Source organism: Rhinoderma darwinii, chromosome 7 (genome assembly GCF_050947455.1).
Source record: "Rhinoderma darwinii isolate aRhiDar2 chromosome 7, aRhiDar2.hap1, whole genome shotgun sequence".
Taxonomy (NCBI): domain Eukaryota; kingdom Metazoa; phylum Chordata; class Amphibia; order Anura; family Rhinodermatidae; genus Rhinoderma; species Rhinoderma darwinii.
Genome location: NC_134693.1, coordinates 122,242,951 through 122,265,322, shown reverse-complemented (window position 1 = coordinate 122,265,322; position 22,372 = coordinate 122,242,951). Strand labels below are relative to the sequence as shown.

Genomic DNA, 22,372 nt, shown 5'->3' with positions numbered 1-22,372 from the left:
CAGGGAAAATGCAGGATTTTTAGAGGGTGGTTTCTGAGTGCATTGGTGCTCACAGCGGAGATAGCAAAATGCCCCCGATTATATAGACAGACGCCTTCCTGCGTAAACTACATTTTTATATTGGGTGGCTTAGTGGATAGTGATAGTATTCTTAGGCTCAGTTCACACAGAGTTTTTTTGACATGGAAACCGCGTAGGAAAACGCCCCAAAAAACATCCGAAAATGCCTCTCATTGATTTCAATGGGAGGCAGAGGCGTTTTTTTCCCACGAGCTGAAAAAAACGTTTGCGGGAAAAAGCAGCGACATGCCCTATCTTTGGGCATTTACGTCTCTGACCTCCCATTGACATAAATGGGAGGCAGAGAAAGCGTATTTCGTGGCGTTTTTGCCCGTGGCGCTTAATGGGCGCAAGCGAAAAACACCGCGAAAAACGCGGCAAACGGCGTGCAGGCAGATCAAAATCTGCCTGCAAAAAACTCAGTGTGAACAGGGCCTTATACTCCTGATGGTCTAGAGAGTTTCAGGGTGCTATACGTTTTTTTTAACTGATAGCACCTTGACGCATTTATTTCTATGGGGCCATGCACACTTCAGTTGTTTTGACGGTTCCGTTCGTCCGTTCCGTCAAAAGTAGTGCATGTCCTACTTTTGTCCGTCGTTCAGTAACAGTGGGGCCCATTGAAGTCTATGGGTCCGTCAAAAAAACGGACGGCATCCGTGTGTCGTCCGGTTTTCACGGATCCATTGCTGAGCAACGGCAGGGCGTGCCAAAGCTCCCTGCATTTAATACACATGATGGATTTTAACGGACCGTTTAAAACGGAAGACAAAGTGAAGCACAGCATCCGTTTAAACCTGGACAACGAAACGGAAGCGGAGTGACAACGGAAATCACACGGATGTCACTACGGACACACGGAACTGTTTTAAACGAACGTGAAAATGGTGAATGATGTGTGCATGAGGCCTTAGGGTAGGAACACACTAGGGGGATATGCTGCGTAAAACCACACAGCGTGGCCGTTCTGGAAGCCGCAGGGAATTCCGCCTGAAAAATTGCACCAAATGGTGCAGCTTTTTGGGCAAAATGTTCGCTGCAGAAATCCTGCATGTAAAAAACTAAAAAAAAGTTACGATTGGCGACGTGTCCCTTTCTTCTGAGCATAGCCGGCCTCCTGGGATGACGCCGTAGTCCATGTGAGTTTTATATTGGGTGGTCAAATAGCCTGTTAATGGCCGCATGTTGTTGCGGGTAAAAGTGCCCTTTACCTACAAAATCAGGTGGCCATAAAGGGTGTATTAATTAATGGGAAAATATTTTTGCAGGTAGAGGGCCGTTTTACCTGCAACAACGCGTGGCCATTAACAGGCTATTTGAAAGCCGTGTCGAACATGGAGCCAGCGTGGTTGTTGGCTGCATCACGGCCCGGTCAGGGCCACTTCGAGTGGCCTTACCCTAAATCATTGTACTTAGGTGTTTCATTCAGTCCCATTGCCACTGGTGTATAAAATCTAGCACCTCACCATGCAGTCTGGTTTACAAACACTAGTGAAAGAACGGGTCATTGTAAAGAACTCACTTAATTCCAGCGTGGTCCCTGTAATAGGACGCCACTGTTGTAACAAGTCAGTTCATAAAACTTCTTCCCTCCTAGATTTTCCACCATCAACTGTGAGCATACCTCCCAACCGTCCCGGATCCGGTGGGACAGCCCTGGTTTCTCACCGCTGTCCCGCCATCCCGGGCGGTCTGCAAAATGTCCTGCTGGGCGCTGCAGCTGTATCAAAACAGCTGATCACTGCTGACAGGCGCCCTGCATGCCAGACGTCTGCAACAGCGATCAGAAGAAGGCAGGAGTCTTGCGGCCGTGTTCTGATTGGGATCAAGGCCTGCCTGGGAGTGGACCAGTCCAGTCACCTGACCTCACCGGTCAGGTGAAAGGTCAGGTGACTGGACTGGTCCACTCCAGGGTCGGCATCGACACCAGTGAGAAAGCCGCTGCAAGACTCCTGCCTTCTTCTGACGGTGAGTGACATCACAGCAGAGTGGAGAGTGGCAGCAGTAGGTCCGGCTACCTCTACCGCTCTCCGCTCTGGCGGCATTGTGGCACAAAGTATAAGGGGGTTGTGTGGCACTATGTAGTACATGGGGGAGGGGGTTGTGTGGCGCTATGTACAAAAGGGAGGCTGTGTGTGGCGCTATCTACAGGGGGGGCTGTGTGTGGCGCTATCTACAGGGGGGGCTGTGTGTGGAGCTATCTAAAGGGGGCTGTGTGTGGAGCTATCTACAGGGGGCTGTGTGTGGAGCTATCTACAGGGGGCTGTGTGTGGCGCTATCTACAGGGGGCAGTGTGTGGCGCTATCTACAGGGGGCTGTGTGTGGAGCTATCTAAAGGGGGCTGTGTGTGGAGATATCTACAGGGGGCTGTGTGTGGAGATATCTACAGGGGGCTGTGTGTGGAGCTATCTAAAGGGGGCTGTGTGTGGAGCTATCTACAGGGGGCTGTGTGTGGAGCTATCTACAGGGGGCTGTGTGTGGAGCTATCTACAGGGGGCTGTGTGTGGCGCTATCTACAGGGGGCTGTGTGTGGAGCTATCTAAAGGGGGCTGTGTGTGGAGCTATCTAAAGGGGGCTGTGTGTGGAGATATCTACAGGGGGCTGTGTGTGGAGCTATCTAAAGGGGGCTGTGTGTGGAGCTATCTACAGGGGGCAGTGTGTGGCGCGATCTACAGGGGGCAGTGTGTGGCGTGATCTACAGGGGAGCTGTGTGTGACGATCTTGCACAACTTGATCAGTTGAGTCTTTTCACATTCACCATTTGTACAATTATCTAACCTGCCCAAACAATATCACCTTAGAGGAGCGCCGTCTCTCTCTTTTTGTTTTCTATCAAGCATATATATTTCTTATGTTTGGGTTCCGTTCCTGGTTTTGGCTTAAAAAACGCATGCAAAATCTGCAGCAAATCTGCACTGTAGGACCTAGCCTTACATTAGAATCACACTCCTCAGTGCGCTGCAGCATATTAGCATATTGCGCGTGCACTAACGAAGCTGTCCAGCAGGTGGCAACATACTACAGGAGACTGAACTGGGAGTCTGCAAACCAGCCCGCCCTCAATCTCCCGGCATTTGAAGCGCCCCCTACCGACACCCCGCCCCTGGCTACCATGGCAACCGGATTGTTTAATGGCAGAGAGAGACAGAGAGTGAGAGAGAGAGAGAGTCCTTACATGAGAACACAAGTCCAGGGGAGCAGCAGCCGGAAGAGGGTCTCCTGCGGGGGTCAGTAGAGGTGAGAGCTCTGCCTGCTGGATATACACAATGCTGTACTATGATAACACATGCAGGAATCATTTCACTCACTTCTGTCTAATATTTTATTTTTCTTAAGTTTGTACATATTATAAGTCATTTTATATACACATTATATTCTGTATCTATTTTCTTTGCATTGGGCATATTGCGCCCTCCTGTACGGGCAGCGAGCGTATATATTCACACGACAGTGGGGGGAAAAAACCGATCAACCCTCCGCTTTTCATGGCCATTTTGCATCAGTGTGTCTCCAAATTTTCATCCATTTGCGGACCATTTTTAACGGTTGTTTGCCATCTGTTTTTCACGGCCGTTAAGAAAAGGATGAATTTCATTTGTCAGGTTTTTTTTTTTTTGTCCCAACCCTCTGAAAACACCACAATGCACATGTAAATGGTACCCACATAGTGCCACACAGAGTCCATGTAGATAGTGCCACACACCGAGCCCATGTACAAGGTGCCCATGTAGATAGTGCCCACATAGTGCCACACACCGAGCCCATGTACAAGGTGCCCATGTAGATAGTGCCCACATAGTGCCACACACCGAGCCCATGTACACGGTGCCCATGTAGATAGTGCCACACACCGAGCCCATGTACAAGGTGCTCATGTAGATAGTGCCCACATAGTGCCACACACTGAGCCCATGTACAAGGTGCCCATGTAGATAGTGCCACACACCGAGCCCATGTACAAGGTGCCCATGTAGATAGTGCCCACATAGTGCCAGACACCGAGCCCATGTACAAGGTGCCCATGTAGATAGCGCCAGAGTCCCCTGTAAATAGTGCCCACAAAGTGCCACACCCCTTCTGTAGCGAGTGCCACACACCCCCATGTAGATAACGCTACACACCCGGTTGCGGAAAATGCGCAGTATTTACGCTACGTGTGGACATACCCTAATAGCGGTTCTACACATCGATCACTGTGAGGGTCCCGTGGTTCGCTATATACACTACTGTAGTATTTTATACTAAAAAAGTATTTTCCTCCTGGACGTGAATCCTGCAGAGAATTAATAAGTGAGGTTTTTTAACTATTTAGATATTATATAGTGAGACCAGTATCTGCTTTGATTTACTATGTCACCTATAGTTGCTACTAATATGTTACAAATATTGTGATTTTTACTATATAATAATATTGTATCGTTTATTATGAATGAGCTTTAGGAGGGCTCACGAAGTGCAGTCTTTGTTGCGTTTTTAAAATGCGTTTAAACTCCTATGTCTCTCAGCGGGAATTCTTCAACCAAAACAAAAAAATGCATATTATAAAACACAACAAAAATGCACAGTGTGAAACCGGCCTAAGGGTCAATTCACAAGTAACCAAACAGAAAAACGCACCAAATCGCAGTAAAATGTGTGCGGTTTTTGGATGCGGTTTTTCGGTACAGTTCTAACCGCACCTCAACCGCTACATGTGAATGGACCCTATGGATGCATTTAGATGAGACTTTTTGGCCACACGGTAAAAAAAAATGCATAAAAAATTGCAGCAAAAACGGACGTGGTTTACCGTGATTTACTGCCCTTTTTGCTTGTGAGGTTTTTACAGGTGAAACGTGTAAAATAAATATGATTCACCTGTAAAACTGCACAGGTGAAAACAGGGGGTCCCAGCAGTGAGGCCCCCCCCATTCAAGCACTTACCAATGCCCATACCATTTATGGCTTGACAGCCCTTGGTCAGTTGGGGGACCCCACGTGGAATATAGATAGGTTTTTCTCAAATAAAAATGTTTCTAAATTAAATGCTAATGTATATGTACCAAGAATTGGTACCAACATAAAGTAGACCTCATACAGCTACGTCGACCTAAAAATAAAAAAGTTATTTCCTCAAGGCCAAAATTGGCCAGGACCTCAAAGTTGAAGGTGTTCCCTTACATAATATGCCATAAATGTCTAATAGGAGGGGGTTCCACCTCTGGGATCTCCACCTATTGTGAGAACGGGACCTCTGACCGACGTTCCACCCGGTGAGGACCCCCGTGGCACTATTCTAGTATCATCACAACAAACCAATGTTACTGGGCAAATTGTAGGATTTCAACGCAGCTTTCATCAGTCAGACATGTATTTCATCGCTCCCTAGTAGGCTACAATATGATATGCTGCGGGCCACAGGTCATAGTCCTCGCTTAAAGGAGACCTCCACCTGAAAACTCAGCTTTGGTAGATCTCCAACCCAATATGAAGATCTTTTTTTTACTCCTTGTGTTTTCTATTCACTGTTGTCCTACCTCATCCCTTTCCCTTTACGTCCGGCTAATGAATATTAACCAATTTCGCCAATTTCCGAGGGACTCCCTAAGCCCCTACTGCTTAGGTTATCCATGTCCGCCTATTGTTTACCTACTTCTTTCATAGATGGCGTCCAACAGAACATCCCGGCTGACTCCTGTGGATCGTATAAGTGTCCACCTGCCTCCATTAACCCTTTCAGCTTCCTCTCTAAGCCCTACCGGCAAGAAGCTGATGAAGTACAAGAGAAGCAGGGAGCAGCAGAAGACCCTTAATGATATAATGTAGGTTCTTTGTAATAGGATTTTAACTTTAGTAGTTTGTACCCTTCATATTTTATAATATAATGTTCTCCCTCTACAGAATGAAGGAGGCCTTAAAGGCTTATGAAGAAACTGTAACGGAGCAAAAAAGGAGAGTTCCCACACCTCCTGAACCCCAGCTTCCATCGACTGTAAGTTCATAGTAATATGTGATACAATCTGAGAAAAGGACTTTTATATTATAGCGCACTAAGCAACTTGCATTACAACTTATGACTAGGGGAGGGGGTTGGGCAATAGTCATTAGAGATCAGTCGGCCTGGTTGCCCGTGTATGTGGTATAGAGATGGTTTTTCACATGCTGCAAGAACGAATGTGAAAGAGATTTCAGAATAAGACCTTATTCACACTAATGTGTTTCTCATCTGTTCACTGTCCATTTAAATAATGGACAGCACACTGACCTATACAATTCAATGGGGCTATTCACACATCCGTGTTTTTTCACGGAGCCTGTTTTCGTTGTGTGAAACTCACCGCATGTCCTATTCTGATCCGTTTTTGCAGACCACGTCGGCCATTGAAATCTATGGGTGCTTGAAAACATTCACACAAATGACACCCGTGTTCTCTCCGTGTTTCACGCATCAGTGGCTAATGAAATTCAGAGCAGAAAAAAAAAGCAGAACCAGAAGTGCTGGCAGAGGAGAAACACGGACGAGAAACACAAATGCCACACGGAAACCCCACTGATTCAACACGGACAGTCATAGGCATGAAAATTGGAAATTTTTTTTGCAGAAGAAAATCGGACACGCTCGTGTGAATAAGTCCTAAGATGGACCGTGGCAAACCATTTAAAGAGTACCTGTCACCTCTCCTGACATGTCTGTTTTAGTAAATACTTGCATTCTCCCCACTGCATTGGGTCGTTCCTCTATTATTCCTCCTGGAAATGTATGAATACATTGACAACTGGTTGCTACCATTCTCCTTCTCAAAGGGCCATGTCCCTACTCTTTAACACTGTCTAGTCGTTGCTGTCAGATTGTGTAGGGACACACCTGTTGTGCAAGAGGATTGGTAATGCTCAGTTGTAAATTTACAATTCCAAGAGGAATACATGAGGTACGATACAACGCAGACTTAAAAAAAAAAAAAAAAAAAAAAAGTTGCTCTAGGACTTTTATTTCATGAGGTATTTACTAAGACAGATATATCGGGAGTACTGACAAGTCCTGTTTAAAGGGACACTAAATCTAGAAGTAAATGAGGGAAAAGAGGAAGAGTAATGAGGGATGTTTATAGACCGATATAAAGCAACCTAAGCCCCCGGCTCTCTACCTCGACATATTGATTCACATATACCGACAATAGAGAGGGGACTAGGTGCCGGAAACAAAAAGGGACACAGAAATAAGTATTGTAATGTATTTTTATTTTCAGCTTCGCCCATACCAGGGGTGGACGGACCATTCAGGCATTAGGGCAGTGCCTAAATTTTTTTTTTAACCCCAGTAACCCAATTTAATATCCCAAACCAATTATATCATAGCTATAGTTGATGGTAACGGGCCCATGACCCTTAGGCTTTATTCAGACGAACGGGAATTACGTCCGTGCAACGCGCGTGATTTTCACGCGCGTCGCACGGACCTATATTAGTCTATGGGGACGTGCAGACATGTGCGTGATTTTTACTCCACGTGAGTCCGCTGAAAAAAAGTCACGACATGTCCGTTCTTTGGGCGTTTTGCGCGAATCACGCACCCATTGAAGTCAATGGGTGCGTGAAAACCACGCATGCCGCACGGAAGCACTTCCGTGCGAACTGCGTGATTCGTGCAACAGCTGTCAAACTCTGAATGGAAACTGAAAAGCACCACGTGCTTTTCTGTTTACAAACATCCAAATGGAGTGTCATAATGATGGCGGCTGCGCGAAAATCACGCAGCCGCGCATCATACGCTGATGCCACACGGAGCTGTCAAGTGGCTTTTGCGCAGGCAAAACGCCGCGTTTTTGCGTGCGAAAAACGCCACGCTCGTGTGAATCCAGCCTTAATGTCCAGGGACTCAGATCACTCTCATTCTACCTCTGACCCCTACTCAGGATTTCTACACATATTCAGTCATTTCTATATTACATTTGCAGGTTTCATCGCATGTTTCTTGCAGACCAGTTGGCAAACAATGACTTGTGATTGAATTATTAAATGTAAAAATCTTCTGTTTTTTTTCCTGACAGATGAACAGTGAGCAGAGAAAGCTGAGGGTGAGTTTTTTTAATTTTTTTTTTCAAAATGATATATTTAATATTGTAAGACATACCTATCCTGATATATGTTCTCCCTGTCATAAGTCTCATCCAAAATAAATCTTAACTAAAATATATACTAGAAAAACTTGGTCTTGCTTATAACTGAAACTCTTAACTTCTGTTTCAGATGAATTACCTGTACATGAAGCGATGTGTAGAGAGTAGCCCTGTGGTGCCCATTCAGAAACATTGGCTAGTCTCTATGCTCGCCTTGGTACCTCAGCCTCTTCAGAAGGGCAAGGACAGGGAGGCTCTTGTTGCAGAACTTTTGGAGGAAGTTTCTCAAGATTTTGAGAAAAGTATGAAGAGACACCTAGGTGAGTCCATTCATGTCGGTTACATTTTTTGCTAACCCAAAGTCTACTATAGGTATAGGATCTCCCCACACAGTATAATACCCACATAGCTGCCCACACATAGTATAATGCCCCCATAGCTGCCCACACACAGTATAATGCCCTCAAAGCTGCCCACACACAGTATAATGCCCCCATAGCTGCCCACACACAGTATAATGCCCTCATAGCTGCCCACACACAGTATAATGCCCCCATAGCTGCCCACACACAGTATAATGCCCTCATAGCTGCCCACACACAGTATAATGCCCTCATAGCTGCCCACACACAGTATAATGCCCTCATAGCTGCCCACACACAGTATAATGCCCCCATAGCTGCCCACACACAGTATAATGCCCCCATAGCTGCCCACGCACAGTATAATCCCCCATAGCTGCCCACACACAGTATAATATCCCCATAGCTGCCCACGCACAGTATAATCCCCCATAGCTGCCCACACACAGTATAATATCCCCATAGCTGCCCACACATAGTATAATGCCACCATATCTGCCCACACACAGTATAATATCCCCATAGCTGGCCACACACAGTATAATGCCCCCATAGCTGCTCACACAGTATAATACCCACATAGCTGCCCACACACAGTATAATGCCCCCATAGCTGCCCACACACAGTATAATGCCCCCATAGCTGCCCACACACAGTATAATCCCCCATAGCTGCCCACACACAGTATAATCCCCCATAGCTGCCCACACACAGTATAATCCCCCATAGCTGCCCACACACAGTATAATGACCCCATAGCTGCCCACACACAGTATAATGACCCCATAGCTGCCCACACACAGTATAATCCCCCATAGCTGCCCACACACAGTATAATCCCCCATAGCTGCCCACACACAGTATAATATCCCCATAGCTGCCCACGCACAGTATAATCCCCCATAGCTGCCCACACACAGTATAATATCCCCATAGCTGCCCACACATAGTATAATGCCACCATATCTGCCCACACACAGTATAATATCCCCATAGCTGGCCACACACAGTATAATGCCCCCATAGCTGCCCACACACAGTATAATCCCCCATAGCTGCCCACACACAGTATAATCCCCCATAGCTGCCCACACACAGTATAATCCCCCATAGCTGCCCACACACAGTATAATGACCCCATAGCTGCCCACACACAGTATAATCCCCCATAGCTGCCCACACACAGTATAATCCCCCATAGCTGCCCACACACAGTATAATCCCCCATAGCTGCCCACACACAGTATAATATCCCCATAGCTGCCCACACATAGTATAATGCCACCATATCTGCCCACACACAGTATAATATCCCCATAGCTGCCCACACACAGTATAATGCCCCCATAGCTGCCCACACACAGTATAATGCCCCCATAGCTGCCTCCACACCGTATAATGCCCCATAACTGCCCTCCACACAGTATAATGCCCCCATAGCTGTCCCACTTAGTATAAATTCCAGATGGCTTCCCACACAGTATAATGCCCCCATAGCTGCCCTCCACACAGTATAATGCCCTCATAGCTGCCTCCACACAGTATAATGCCCCCATAGCTGCCCACACACAGTATAATGCCCCCATAGCTGCCCACGCACAGTATAATCCCCCATAGCTGCCCACACACAGTATAATATCCCCATAGCTGCCCACGCACAGTATAATCCCCCATAGCTGCCCACACACAGTATAATATCCCCATAGCTGGCCACACACAGTATAATGCCCCCATAGCTGCTCACACAGTATAATACCCACATAGCTGCCCACACACAGTATAATGCCCCCATAGCTGCCCACACACAGTATAATGCCCCCATAGCTGCTCACACAGTATAATACCCACATAGCTGCCCACACACAGTATAATGACCCCATAGCTGCCCACACACAGTATAATGACCCCATAGCTGCCCACACACAGTATAATCCCCCATAGCTGCCCACACACAGTATAATCCCCCATAGCTGCCCACACACAGTATAATATCCCCATAGCTGCCCACACATAGTATAATGCCACCATATCTGCCCACACACAGTATAATGCCCCCATAGCTGCCCACGCACAGTATAATCCCCCATAGCTGCCCACACACAGTATAATATCCCCATAGCTGCCCACGCACAGTATAATCCCCCATAGCTGCCCACACACAGTATAATATCCCCATAGCTGCCCACACATAGTATAATGCCACCATATCTGCCCACACACAGTATAATATCCCCATAGCTGGCCACACACAGTATAATGCCCCCATAGCTGCTCACACAGTATAATACCCACATAGCTGCCCACACACAGTATAATGCCCCCATAGCTGCCCACACACAGTATAATGCCCCCATAGCTGCCCACACACAGTATAATCCCCCATAGCTGCCCACACACAGTATAATCCCCCATAGCTGCCCACACACAGTATAATATCCCCATAGCTGCCCACACATAGTATAATGCCACCATATCTGCCCACACACCGTATAATATCCCCATAGCTGCCCACACACAGTATAATGCCCCCATAGCTGCCCACACACAGTATAATGCCCCCATAGCTGCCTCCACACCGTATAATGCCCCATAACTGCCCTCCACACAGTATAATGCCCCCATAGCTGCCCTCCACACAGTATAATGCCCCCATAGCTGCCCTCCACACAGTATAATGCCCCCATAGCTGCCCTCCGCACAGTATAATGCCCCCATAGCTGCCTCCACACAGTATAATGCCCCCATAGCTGCCTCCACACAATATAATGTCCCCATAGCTGCCCACACACAGTATAATGCCCCCATAGCTGCCCACAACATTATAATACCCCCAATAGCTGCCCACACACAGTATAATATCCCCATAGCTGCCCACACACAGTATAATGCCACCATATCTGCCCACACACAGTATAATGCCCCCATAGCTGCCCACAACATTATAATACCCCCATAGCTGCCCACACATAGTATAATGCCCCCATAGCGGCCACCCCACAGTATAATGCCCCCATAGCTGCCTCCACACAGTATAATGCCACCATATCTGCCCACACACAGTATAATATCCCCATAGCTGCCCACACACAGTATAATATCCCCATAGCTGCCCACACACAGTATAATATCCCCATAGCTGCCCACACACAGTATAATGCCCCCATAGCTGCCCACAACATTATAATAACCCCATAGCTGCCCACACACAGTATAATGCCCCCATAGCTGCCTCCACACAGTATAATGCCCCCATAGCTGCCTCCACACAGTATAATGCCCCCATAGCTGCCTCCACACAGTATAATGCCACCATATCTGCCCACACATAGTATAATGCCCCCATAGCTGCCTCCACACAGTATAATGCCACCATATCTGCCCACACACAGTATAATGCCCCCATAGCTGCCTCCACACAGTATAATATCCCCATAGCTGCCCACACACAGTATAATATCCCCATAGCTGCCCACACACAGTATAATGCCCCCATAGCTGCCCACAACATTATAATACCCCCATAGCTGCCCACACATAGTATAATGCCCCCATAGCTGCCTCCACACAGTATAATGCCCCCATAGCTGCCTCCACACAGTATAATGCCCCCATAGCTGCCTCCACACAGTATAATGCCCCCATAGCTGCCTCCACACAGTATAATGCCCCCATAGCTGCCTCCACACAGTATAATGCCCCCATAGCTGCCTCCACACAGTATAATGCCCCCATAGCTGCCTCCACGCAATATAATGTCCCCATAGCTGCCCACACATAGTATAATGCCCCCATAACTGCCCTCCACGCCGTATAATGCCCCTATAAATGCGGACAGGGTTTGTTTATTAAAAATCAGTTGTTATAAATTGAAGCACCCCATTATCTATCACCCGAATGCAATACAATACTAAACCGTAATAAGGATGCGTCCATATCATCACTGTACCACATTTTATCGAGCTTCTTGTTTTATAGAATGACTTACAACATTGTTTTGCTCTTTCTTTGTTCAAGTCAAAAGTATTCTGGTCAAACCAGAGGTTAAAGGATTGGAAACAGAAGAGTCTGGTCTATTACCTGAATTTCCTATGTGAGTACTTGTTTATCTGCCCAATGCATCATCTCAATAGGGTAGCAGTTTTTACATAGCCTTAGGAAAATATTTTTGCCTTAATTAATCTTGGAACATGATTTTACAGTTTGTTGTAAGATGGAAAAAAAAAAGATAGTAACTGTGTACATGCATTACTTATCTTCTCCTGAACTGTATTATAGCCCAGAGCTGCATTCACAATTCTGCTGCTTGTTATTGCAAATGGTCAATAAGCTTGTCAACGATCACACCCCTAACTGCTTCGATGAATTCCTAGAATGTAGTGGGACAATTAAAGGGATATTCCAATCTCATAAAGGGATGGCATATCGATAAGAAATGCCATCACTTTCTAATCGGTGGGGCCCGACTGCGACTGACAATGAAGGAGTTGCAGCACTGGTCTGGCACTGCATTCCTTTCAAAGTTTTCGGCGCTCCTGGCGATCAGTTGTGCAGGGAACTGCAGCCTCATTCAATGCTGCTGTTCCCTTCACGAGTGGTGGTCAGGAGCACGACTGTGCAGGAAAAAACAGTGAAGCGAACCAGCCCAAAACTAGAGCTGCACACCCTTTATTTTCAGGATCAGTGGGGGTTCTTTCATTGGGACCCCCACCGCTCAGATCAGAATCTCTTTACGACATGGGAAAAATTGAAAACCCATTTAACAGAGCCATAAGACACATAAAACATTTGGCCGACGATTTTCTACCCAATACATCCATAACTGTGCATATTTAGTTCTGCCAAGCTTGCATGTTTACTGCCTGCAGTCACCGGATAAGCAGTCACCAGAGATCTCTGCGCTTATCGGCAGGAGGAGATTGGGCATGTTGCAGTTTGTCTGCCCCATTAGGCTATGTGCACACACACTAATTACGTCCGTAATTGACGGACGTATTTCGGCCGCAAGTAGTGGACCGAACTCAGTGCAGGGAGCCGGGCTCCTAGCATCATACTTATGTACGATGCTAGGAGTCCCTGCCTCTCCGTGGAACTACTGTCCCGTACTGAAAACATGATTACAGTACGGGACAGTTGTCCTGCAGAGAGGCAGGGACTCCTAGCATCGTACATAACTATGATGCTAGAAGCCCGGCTCCCTGCACTGTGTTCGGTCCGGTACTTGCGGCCGAAATACGTCCGTAAATTACGGACGTAATTAGTGTGTGTGCACATACCCTTATACTGCCGGCAGATCCCATGTATCTAATGTATATGGCCGCTTTTACCTTGTACAGTGCCTGGAGTTAAGACTACACATTTGCTGTCTCTGTTAGGCTATGTTCACACGGAGTATTTTGGGGGAGGAATATCTGCCTCAAAGTTCCAAACGGAATTTTGAGGCAGATATTCCTCCCCCAAAATACTCCGTGTGAACAGCAATTATCGCGCCGTTTTTCGCCCGCGGCCATTGAGCGCCGCGGGCATAAAACAGCGAGATATACGCTTTCTCCTGCCTCCCATTGAAGTCAATGGGAGGTCGGAGGCGGAAGCGCCCGAAGATAGGGCATGTCGCTTCTTTTTCCCGCGAGGCAGTTTTACTGCTCGCGGGAAAAAGACGCCGACGCCTCCCATTGAAATCAATGGGAGGCGTTCTCGGGCCGTTTCTGCCGAGTTTTGCGACGCGGTTTCCGCGTCAAAAAACTCGCCAAAAGACCCCGTGTGAACATAGCCTTAGAATGTTCCCCCATGTAAAGGCACAATAATCACTAAATATTACATTATACTGCATTGTCCTGACTTTTCAGAGGTCTGGATTTCTCCAAGCCATGGCATCAGAGCTTCATCCAAGCAAGAAATCAGATGATTAAAAACCTACATCTCACCCACCCAGCCATTCGGACCATGCTTGATTTGGGATACACCACTTTCTCCAGCCTGCTCATTGTCGATTTGTCTGGATACAGGTTGAAAAAAAATTATATTATGTTATTGATCACAGTTATCAGTTTTCTTATTTTCAGATCTCCGTAGTCAGTAGATACATAGGGAAAATGTTGCAGTTATAAAGATACAAAGGCTTCATTGTCATCACCAAAAAAATTTAATGGATTAGATAACGTTATTTTTGTAACTTTGGCAGATCAAAAGGTCCTGTGGAATGTGAATCACTGAGGAACAGCGTTTCTTTGGCGTGTGCAAAGACTGAAGAGAAGTTACTGAACACCTGGTACCCCAAAGTGATTAATCTGTTTGCCAGTAAAGATGCCCTGCAGTTGGTTAAGTCAGACAAAATCGATTCCTTTTACAGCTGTGTGTCAACACTTATGTCCAACCAGGTAGCATGCACTTTCTTTGGAGGCTGTGGAGATCTGTAATATATAGGAATTCATTTTTATTATTGTATCTTCGGAGCATACATAGACCTTAAAAAAAAATTAAAGCATACCTCCCTTCATCCCTTACCTCTCCGTGACTGTCATTCTCCAAGAGTTCCCTCCCATAACCCAGACCCCCTCGCTGTTCTCTGCGCATGTCACTCAATGCTTATCTCTTCCCATAGCCAAGCCCCTCTTACTGTATCCTATGCCTGTCACTTAACGCTTATCTCCTCCCATAGCTCAGCCCCTCTTACTGTACCCTATGCTGATCACGCAATGCTTATCTCCTCCCATAGCTCAGCCCCTCTTACTGTACCCTATGCCAATCACTCAATGCTTATCTCCTCCCATAGTTCAGCCCCTCTTACTGTACCCTATGCCGATCACTCAATGCTTATCTCCTCCCATAGCTGCGCCCCTCTTACTGTACTCAATGCTTATCTCCTCCCATAGCTCAGCCCCTCTTACTGTACCCTATGCCGATCACTCAATGCTTATCTCGTCCCATAGCTCAGCCCCTCTCACTGTACTCAATGCTTATCTCCTCCCATAGCTCAGCCCCTCTTACTGTACCCTATGCCGATCACTCAATGCTTATCTCCTCCCATAGCTCAGCCCCTCTTACTGTACCCTATGCCAATCACTCAATGCTTATCTCCTCCCATAGCTCAGCCCCTCTTACTGTACCCTATGCCGATCACTTAATGCTTATCTCCTCCCATAGCTCCGCCCCTCTTACTGTATGCTATACCTGTCACTCAATGCTTATCTCCTCCCATAGCTCAGCCCCTCTTACTGTACCCTATACCTGTCACTCAATGCTTATCCCATCCCATAGCGCAGTCCCCCTCACTGTTCTCTACGCCTGTCACTCAATGCTCCATGCCCTCCTATAGCCCAGACCCTCTCACTGTTCTTTGCACTTGTCAATCAAGGCTCATCCCCTCCCATACCCAGCCCCTCTTACTGTACTCTATACCTGTCACTCAATGCTTATTCCCACCCATAGCCCAGCCCCACTTACTGTACCCTATACTTGTCAATCAAGGCTCATCCCCTCCCATACCCAACCCCTCTTACTGTACTCTATACCTGTCACTCAATGCTTATTCCCTCCCATAGCTCAGCCCCTCTTACTGTACCCTATACCTGTCAATCAAGGCTCATCCCCTCCCATACCCAACCCCACTTACTGTACTCTATACCTGTCACGCAATGCTTATTCCCTCCCATAGCTCAGCCCCTCTTACTGTACCCTATACCTGTCAATCAAGGCTCATCCCCTCCCATACCCAGCCCCTCTTACTGTACCCTATACCTGTCACTCAATGCTTATTCCCTCCAATATCTCAGCCCCTCTTACTGTACCCTATACCTGTCATTCAGTGCTTATTTTCTCCCATAGCTCAGCTCCCTGTTCCTTTAGCCATGTATTTGCAGTGTAAAATCTTGTGCAGAATATACAATAAATTGTATACAATGGGGGGAAATTGATCAATAGTTTTGCGCCTGTTTTTTGGCTTAAAGAGGACCTGTCACTAGGTAATATAATTTGAACTGGTTTACTGACCTGAATAACGCTGTCTCCCTGACTCTAGCGAGTTTTTTATTTTCCTAGACCCACCCCATTTCAGATATATGGCCCACTGTTGTGTTGGCACCCTATATGCTAACTTGCTGTAGTTAGCCAACATGGCGTGAACTACCCTCAAGCTGCTTTGTGCTGATTTGTCGGCATCAGAGGCAGGGAAGCTAGCTCCACCCTGTTGGCCAACTACAGAAAATTACACTATAGGGAGCCAACACAACAGTGGGCCATATCTCTGGAACGGGGGAGTCCAGGAAAAAAAAATCAGTCCTGGAGTCAGGGGCCTTTTTAAAAAAAGTTGCAAGTAACGTTTAGGCAAACATTGGCGACTTATCTCGGCACTTGCCAGTTTTGAAAAGTGCAGAGAAAACTGGGTGGAGTTTACCAGTAGTGGGCGTGTTCTCCACCTTTTCCACAGATTTATTATTCGTAAAGCCAGAAAATGATGCAAGTCTTGGCGCAAAGGTTTCATTTTCTGAATTTAGGACAGTCCAAAATTCGCTAAATTTATTAAGAGCCCTTTTAATAAATCTGGCTCAATTCGCTTCTTTTTAGACTGGTGTATGAAACACCATTCCCAATAAAGCTGCCCCAATGATCCCCTGTTATGATCAAATTCGTTCCAACTCTATATTGTTAATGTTTCAGTTCACTTTGTATTTCCTGTTTTTTTATTTTTACAAACTTATATATAATTAGTTATTTCTTCTATATAGGTGAGAGACATCTTGCAGAGAACCGTAGAAGCTTTCGTCAATCTATTTGACCTCCGAGACCCACAGTGTTTGCCACTCTTCAAAATGCAACTTACATTTGATGACGAGAAAATGGATTTCTATCCGAGCTTCCAGGACTTAGAAGAAGTTGTACTTTTTATATTAACTCGGATCTCAAAGACTCTACAGGTAATACTGAGTATCCTCAAAACTGATACATGACTTTATCCAGTAGGTACTGGTATACATTTTTTTTGTACTAGTAAATTCAGGGTTGAATCACTGCCTCCTGTTGTAAAAAAAAAACCACGTAAATCGCATTATATATATGTTTTTTTCTTGCCCTTATATTGGGAAAAGTAGTAAACTGCACTTGAGTAACTGCACCTGTAACCAAGAACCTTAAAGGGTAACTAAACGTTGAACAAACTTCTGACATGTTATAGAGGCATGTCCGAAGTTTTGATTGGTGGGGGTCCGAGTACTGAGACCCCCAACAATCGCTAAAAAGAAGCAGCTGAAGTGCTCGTGTGAGCGATCAGCCGCTTAGTTTCTGCTCGGCAGTGTACAGGCTCATAGACTTTCTATAGAGTCCGTACATCGCTACAGTGATTTCTGGAAAAAGCTAAAGAGAAACGAAGCGTCTTGGACCCCCACCAATAAAAACTTCTGATATGTCACTATGACATGTCAGAAGTTTGTTGAATGTTTAGTTATGCTTTAAATAAAGGAACATATTGCAAAAGAGAGTTGTGACTGCAAAGTGTATATAAGAAACATACATAAAGTAACAGTGTTGTTTATGCTAAGTCAGGTTTTCTCTAGAAACTACAACAGTAGTGTCCCCTTAGTATGTCTAAATAACTAGAGTGACTCATTTAATTTAAAGACATAGGGGGGAATTTATCAAACACTGAACAACTGTATTTTGGCACAGCCCGACAAAATTTACCATGATTTAATCCAGAAACTTTCGGGAATTATGGGGCAAATCTACGCCAGCTCATAGCTGTTGTAAATTTCACTTTCTGGCTCATGGACAGCGTGTGCCTCTTAATAAATTAGGCAGGTTTTACACTAACTTTTTTTTTATATTAAGACTGGCGTATGAAACACCAGTCTTAATAAATTCACCCCTTACAAGTCATTAAGGGTTTTTTTTTCTACAGAGTTGCGTTTTATAGAACAAGTGCTTCACAGGAGACTCATGCTGCCATGAAGCAGACTTCCCCCATAGGTCGGGTCACTAAGTTTCCCGGTTTCCCTTTCTCATAGTGACACAGATCATAATGTATTAGTATACAGACGTATGCTAATACAATATGAGTTTGAAATAAGGACGTAAAATAGTAATCCCTTAATGCAGTGGTTCCCAAATTTTATAAGGGTCTGGGACCCACTTTTGGCCGAGACTTTTGTTTGGAACGCCCCACTACCATGCTTAGCCCCATTTCGTCTGACGTATGTCAACACTATTCGTAGTTAGGTGCCGGTACTTAGATTAGCTTCTATGGCCGCTGATGGTGGGTCATGTGACCCGATCCATCTATCTGGCCATCAGAGGTGTAGCTTTGGGTTTAGCACAGGGGAGCAAAACACATTTAAGTGGGCTCCCACATATTATAATGCCCTTATAGCTGCCCCACATGGGATAATGCCCCTTTAGCTGAACCCACACAGTATAATGCCCCTATAGTTCCTCCCTACACAGTATAATGCCCAAAAGCTGCCCCCACCCAGTATATTGCCCCTATAGGTGCCCCCACACAGTATAATGCCACTAAAACTGCCCCCACACAGTATAATGACCCCTTAGTGCCCCCCACACAGTATAATGCCCCTATATCTGCCCCCACACAGTATAATGCCCTTATATCTGCCCACACACAGGATAATGCCCCTAAGTCTGCTTACACACAGGATAATGCTCCTATAGCTGCCCCCACACCGTATAATGCCCCTAAAGATTCCCAAAACAAAGAATAATGCCCCCATAGCTGCACCCACATGGTATAATGGCCCGACAGATGCTCCTATTCCGTATATTGCCCCATAGTGGTCCCCCCCCCCATACTAAGTATAATGCCCCCATATTGCCTAATAAAAAAATAACATAATTACTCACCTTTGCCCGTTCCCACGGGTGGAGGAGATCCTTCATCTCCTCTGGTCTGTGCAGTGTGTAACTCGGCACTGACAGGTGCGATGACGTTACTACATCACGCCTGTCTGCGCACCAAACATAGTTTACCGCATAGTGAATGCCGGAGCAAGGAGCAGTCTGCTCATTGCGCCAGCATTGGATTCAACTGTATCTGCGTCCTGAAGGCGCAGATACAGTTGAAACCGTGACATTGGTAGGTGGCTCGTCACCCCCCCCCCCCCCGGAGGTTTTCACACGACCCCTCAGGGAAACGCTGCCTTAATGAAAGTTTGGGAAACGCTGCCTTAATGGAATTAAAAAACAAAGTGAGCCAAAAAATGTACAAAAAATGTGTTTATTTGGTATAAAATTTATTTATTTAGAATAAAAACAACATTTATTACATGTTTTTTTCTATATCCGCACCGCAAAAAGAATTTACCCCCCAAACAATGCCAAAATAATTTCTCCCACATAAAATAAGGCCTCATTCAGCTACGTCAATTAAAAAAAATAAAGAGTTATGGCTGCTAAAATGCGGAGAGGCAAAAAATTTACAAAGTTAGTGCATCACAAAAGCCCAAACCGGCCTGGTCATACCTGTAACTGTGTTTGTCAGGACCCCAGGTATTTTACTGTATTGTCATAATGTGGCATCATGATGTTGCATTTCGTAGTAATCCGCTGGTAAAGCCTTGCACTAGATATGACATCTTGCAACGGCATCTTCACCCAACACTTGTGAGAAGTATTACTTACTTTGGCACTTGTAAGCTCCCAGAAGGCTTTGCACATAACAGTGTAACCCAGAATCTTTTTAGAGTCTGTTGGTTATCAGATATTTCTTGTAATTCAAGTTCCTCTCCTTCTGTCTGATGCTTTAGTTAAAAGGTGTAAAGGTATCTTAGGTACATACAGTAATTACAACTGATCACCACTAGTCTCTGGGCTCCGTTATCGTGATGAACTTCTCTAAATCTTCTTAGTTCGGTGACAACATGTATTTTTTTTCCCTTGTTCAGAATATTCAGACCGTGCAGTCGTGGCTTTCTGGTAGCAATACAGTTCAGATTATTGAGGCCAAACTCCCTGATTATATCATTCAGTCTGCTGTCCTGAAGCTGAAAGAAGCCGTCAGCCACAATTTACAGGAGCCTTTGAAGCATTTTGAAACATATGGTAAGTTGGACATGGATTTGAAGTCCTGAATAACCATTAGGGGATGATACAAATAACAATACGTTATCTTCTGCCTGCCCTTACAATATGACCTTCTGATCCTGATGCATAGCCCAGAGCTTATTGTAGGGGTTTTCCAAGGAAGAGAAAATTGATGGTCTATCCTCAGAATAGGCCATCAATATCTGATTGGTGGAGGTCCGACTCTTGGCACCCCCTGCCCCTCAGCTGTTTTGAACGTGCCACGTTGCTCGTGCAGCGCTGCTTTCCGTTCATCGATCATGCTGCTCAATACTGTTAAACATCTACATACTTATAGCAGAGGTTCACAGCATTACGGCATTCTCCTACTAAAGCAAATGCAAGAAGGCTGTAACACTGTCAACCCCTGTTACAAGTTTGTCGGTGTTTAACAGTATTGAGTAGTGTGAGCGATAAAGGAGAAGCAGCTCTGCACGAGTGCCGCGGCCCCTTCCAAAGGGCTGAGCTGCAGGGGTGCTGAGATTTGGACCCTCACCGATCAGATATTGATGGCCAATCCTTGGGATAGACCATCAATTTTCTCTCTCCGGAAAACCCGTTTAACCCTTTTAATTAAATGCTTTTTATCAAGCACTCTGTCTGGCTAGCATTTAAGAGGCCAAATGTTGTCATGAATATGATGTCAAGAAATGGATCACTGCTGATATTTGTAAGATTACATATGCCTTGTATGTTTTTCTTCTTGAGGTATAAACTTGTTTGATAGCAATGTCTCTGTAGCTCTACTAGTAGCGTGCTCAGCTGTAACTCCCATAGACTTGAATGGAGAGCAGCGGACATGCGCAGCCACCTCTCTATTCAATCTTCACCTAGATGCAGCACCCACCTCACCAGGTGGATTGGGGTCCTGGGTATCCCGATTCTCCCCAAAAGGTGAGATTCACGAATACCCCACTCATCAGACATTTTTGGAATGTCCTGCGGATATGCCATAAATGTCTTTGATGGGAAAACTCCTTTAAAGAGGACCTGTCACTAGGTCATATAATGCAAACTGTTTATCTGATCTGAATCTTGCTGTCCCCTGTTTTCAGCGCCATTTTTTCCTGGGCCATCCCCTGTTCCTGAGATATAGCTCCCCGTTGTGTTGGCGCCCTATAGGCAAATTGCCACCGTGAGGCAGCTTCAGACCAGCCAAATACAGCGTGAGGACTTCACACAGCTTATCTCGTGAGACCACGCTGTGTGAAGAGTGGCCGGTCTGAAGCTGTCTCACGCTGATCACTGATTGGACAGCGTTAGAGGCTGTACAGCTGGCTCCTCCTCGGGCCAATCAGTGTAGTTCACATCCCGCTGGCTAACTACAGGGAATTAGTATATAGGGTGCCAACACAACGGCAGGGAGTATCTCAGGAACGGGCGGGGAGGCAGGAAAAGAAACGGCGCTGGAATCAGATCAGCAGGTTTCAGGTCAGCTAAAGAGTTAGCATTATATGACTTAATGACGAGTCCTCTTTAAACCTCTTTAAACTGTGTAAGAGAATCTCATAATGGCCTAGTAACCATTAGATTTGAGATATTGGATCATTTGCCCATACAATATAATGAGCGGCCTTTATTTGACAAGTATTCCTTCAGTCTTTCAAAAGTAAACCATTCATTTGTCAAATCAATTTTCCCAATGTATCGAAATGACAGGCAGATCTCAAATCTAGTAGCCATGTCCTACTATTGATCAATCATTTGTTATCCATGTTTCTCTCTTTTAGTCGCTGTATGGGACATTTAATTATGATCTGTACCATCAGGGGTTTTCACTGATGAGTTTT

At 45.7% G+C, this 22,372-nt stretch overlaps 1 protein-coding gene across 1 annotated transcript in view; it reads left to right on the top strand.

Moving 5' to 3' along the window:
- Window positions 1-3,011: 3,011 nt before the first annotated feature.
- Window positions 3,012-22,372, top strand: part of DNAH12 (dynein axonemal heavy chain 12) — a 97,035-nt gene continuing 77,674 nt past the window's right edge. The window contains exons 1-10 of the mRNA XM_075833926.1: window positions 3,012-3,297; window positions 5,704-5,861; window positions 5,941-6,031; window positions 8,088-8,114; window positions 8,287-8,476; window positions 12,534-12,609; window positions 14,363-14,521; window positions 14,698-14,893; window positions 17,240-17,428; window positions 20,405-20,561. Of these exons, the coding sequence (XP_075690041.1) occupies window positions 5,704-5,861; window positions 5,941-6,031; window positions 8,088-8,114; window positions 8,287-8,476; window positions 12,534-12,609; window positions 14,363-14,521; window positions 14,698-14,893; window positions 17,240-17,428; window positions 20,405-20,561 (1,243 nt within the window). The 5' untranslated portion in view covers window positions 3,012-3,297. The remainder of the gene's footprint in view (window positions 3,298-5,703; window positions 5,862-5,940; window positions 6,032-8,087; window positions 8,115-8,286; window positions 8,477-12,533; window positions 12,610-14,362; window positions 14,522-14,697; window positions 14,894-17,239; window positions 17,429-20,404; window positions 20,562-22,372) is intronic.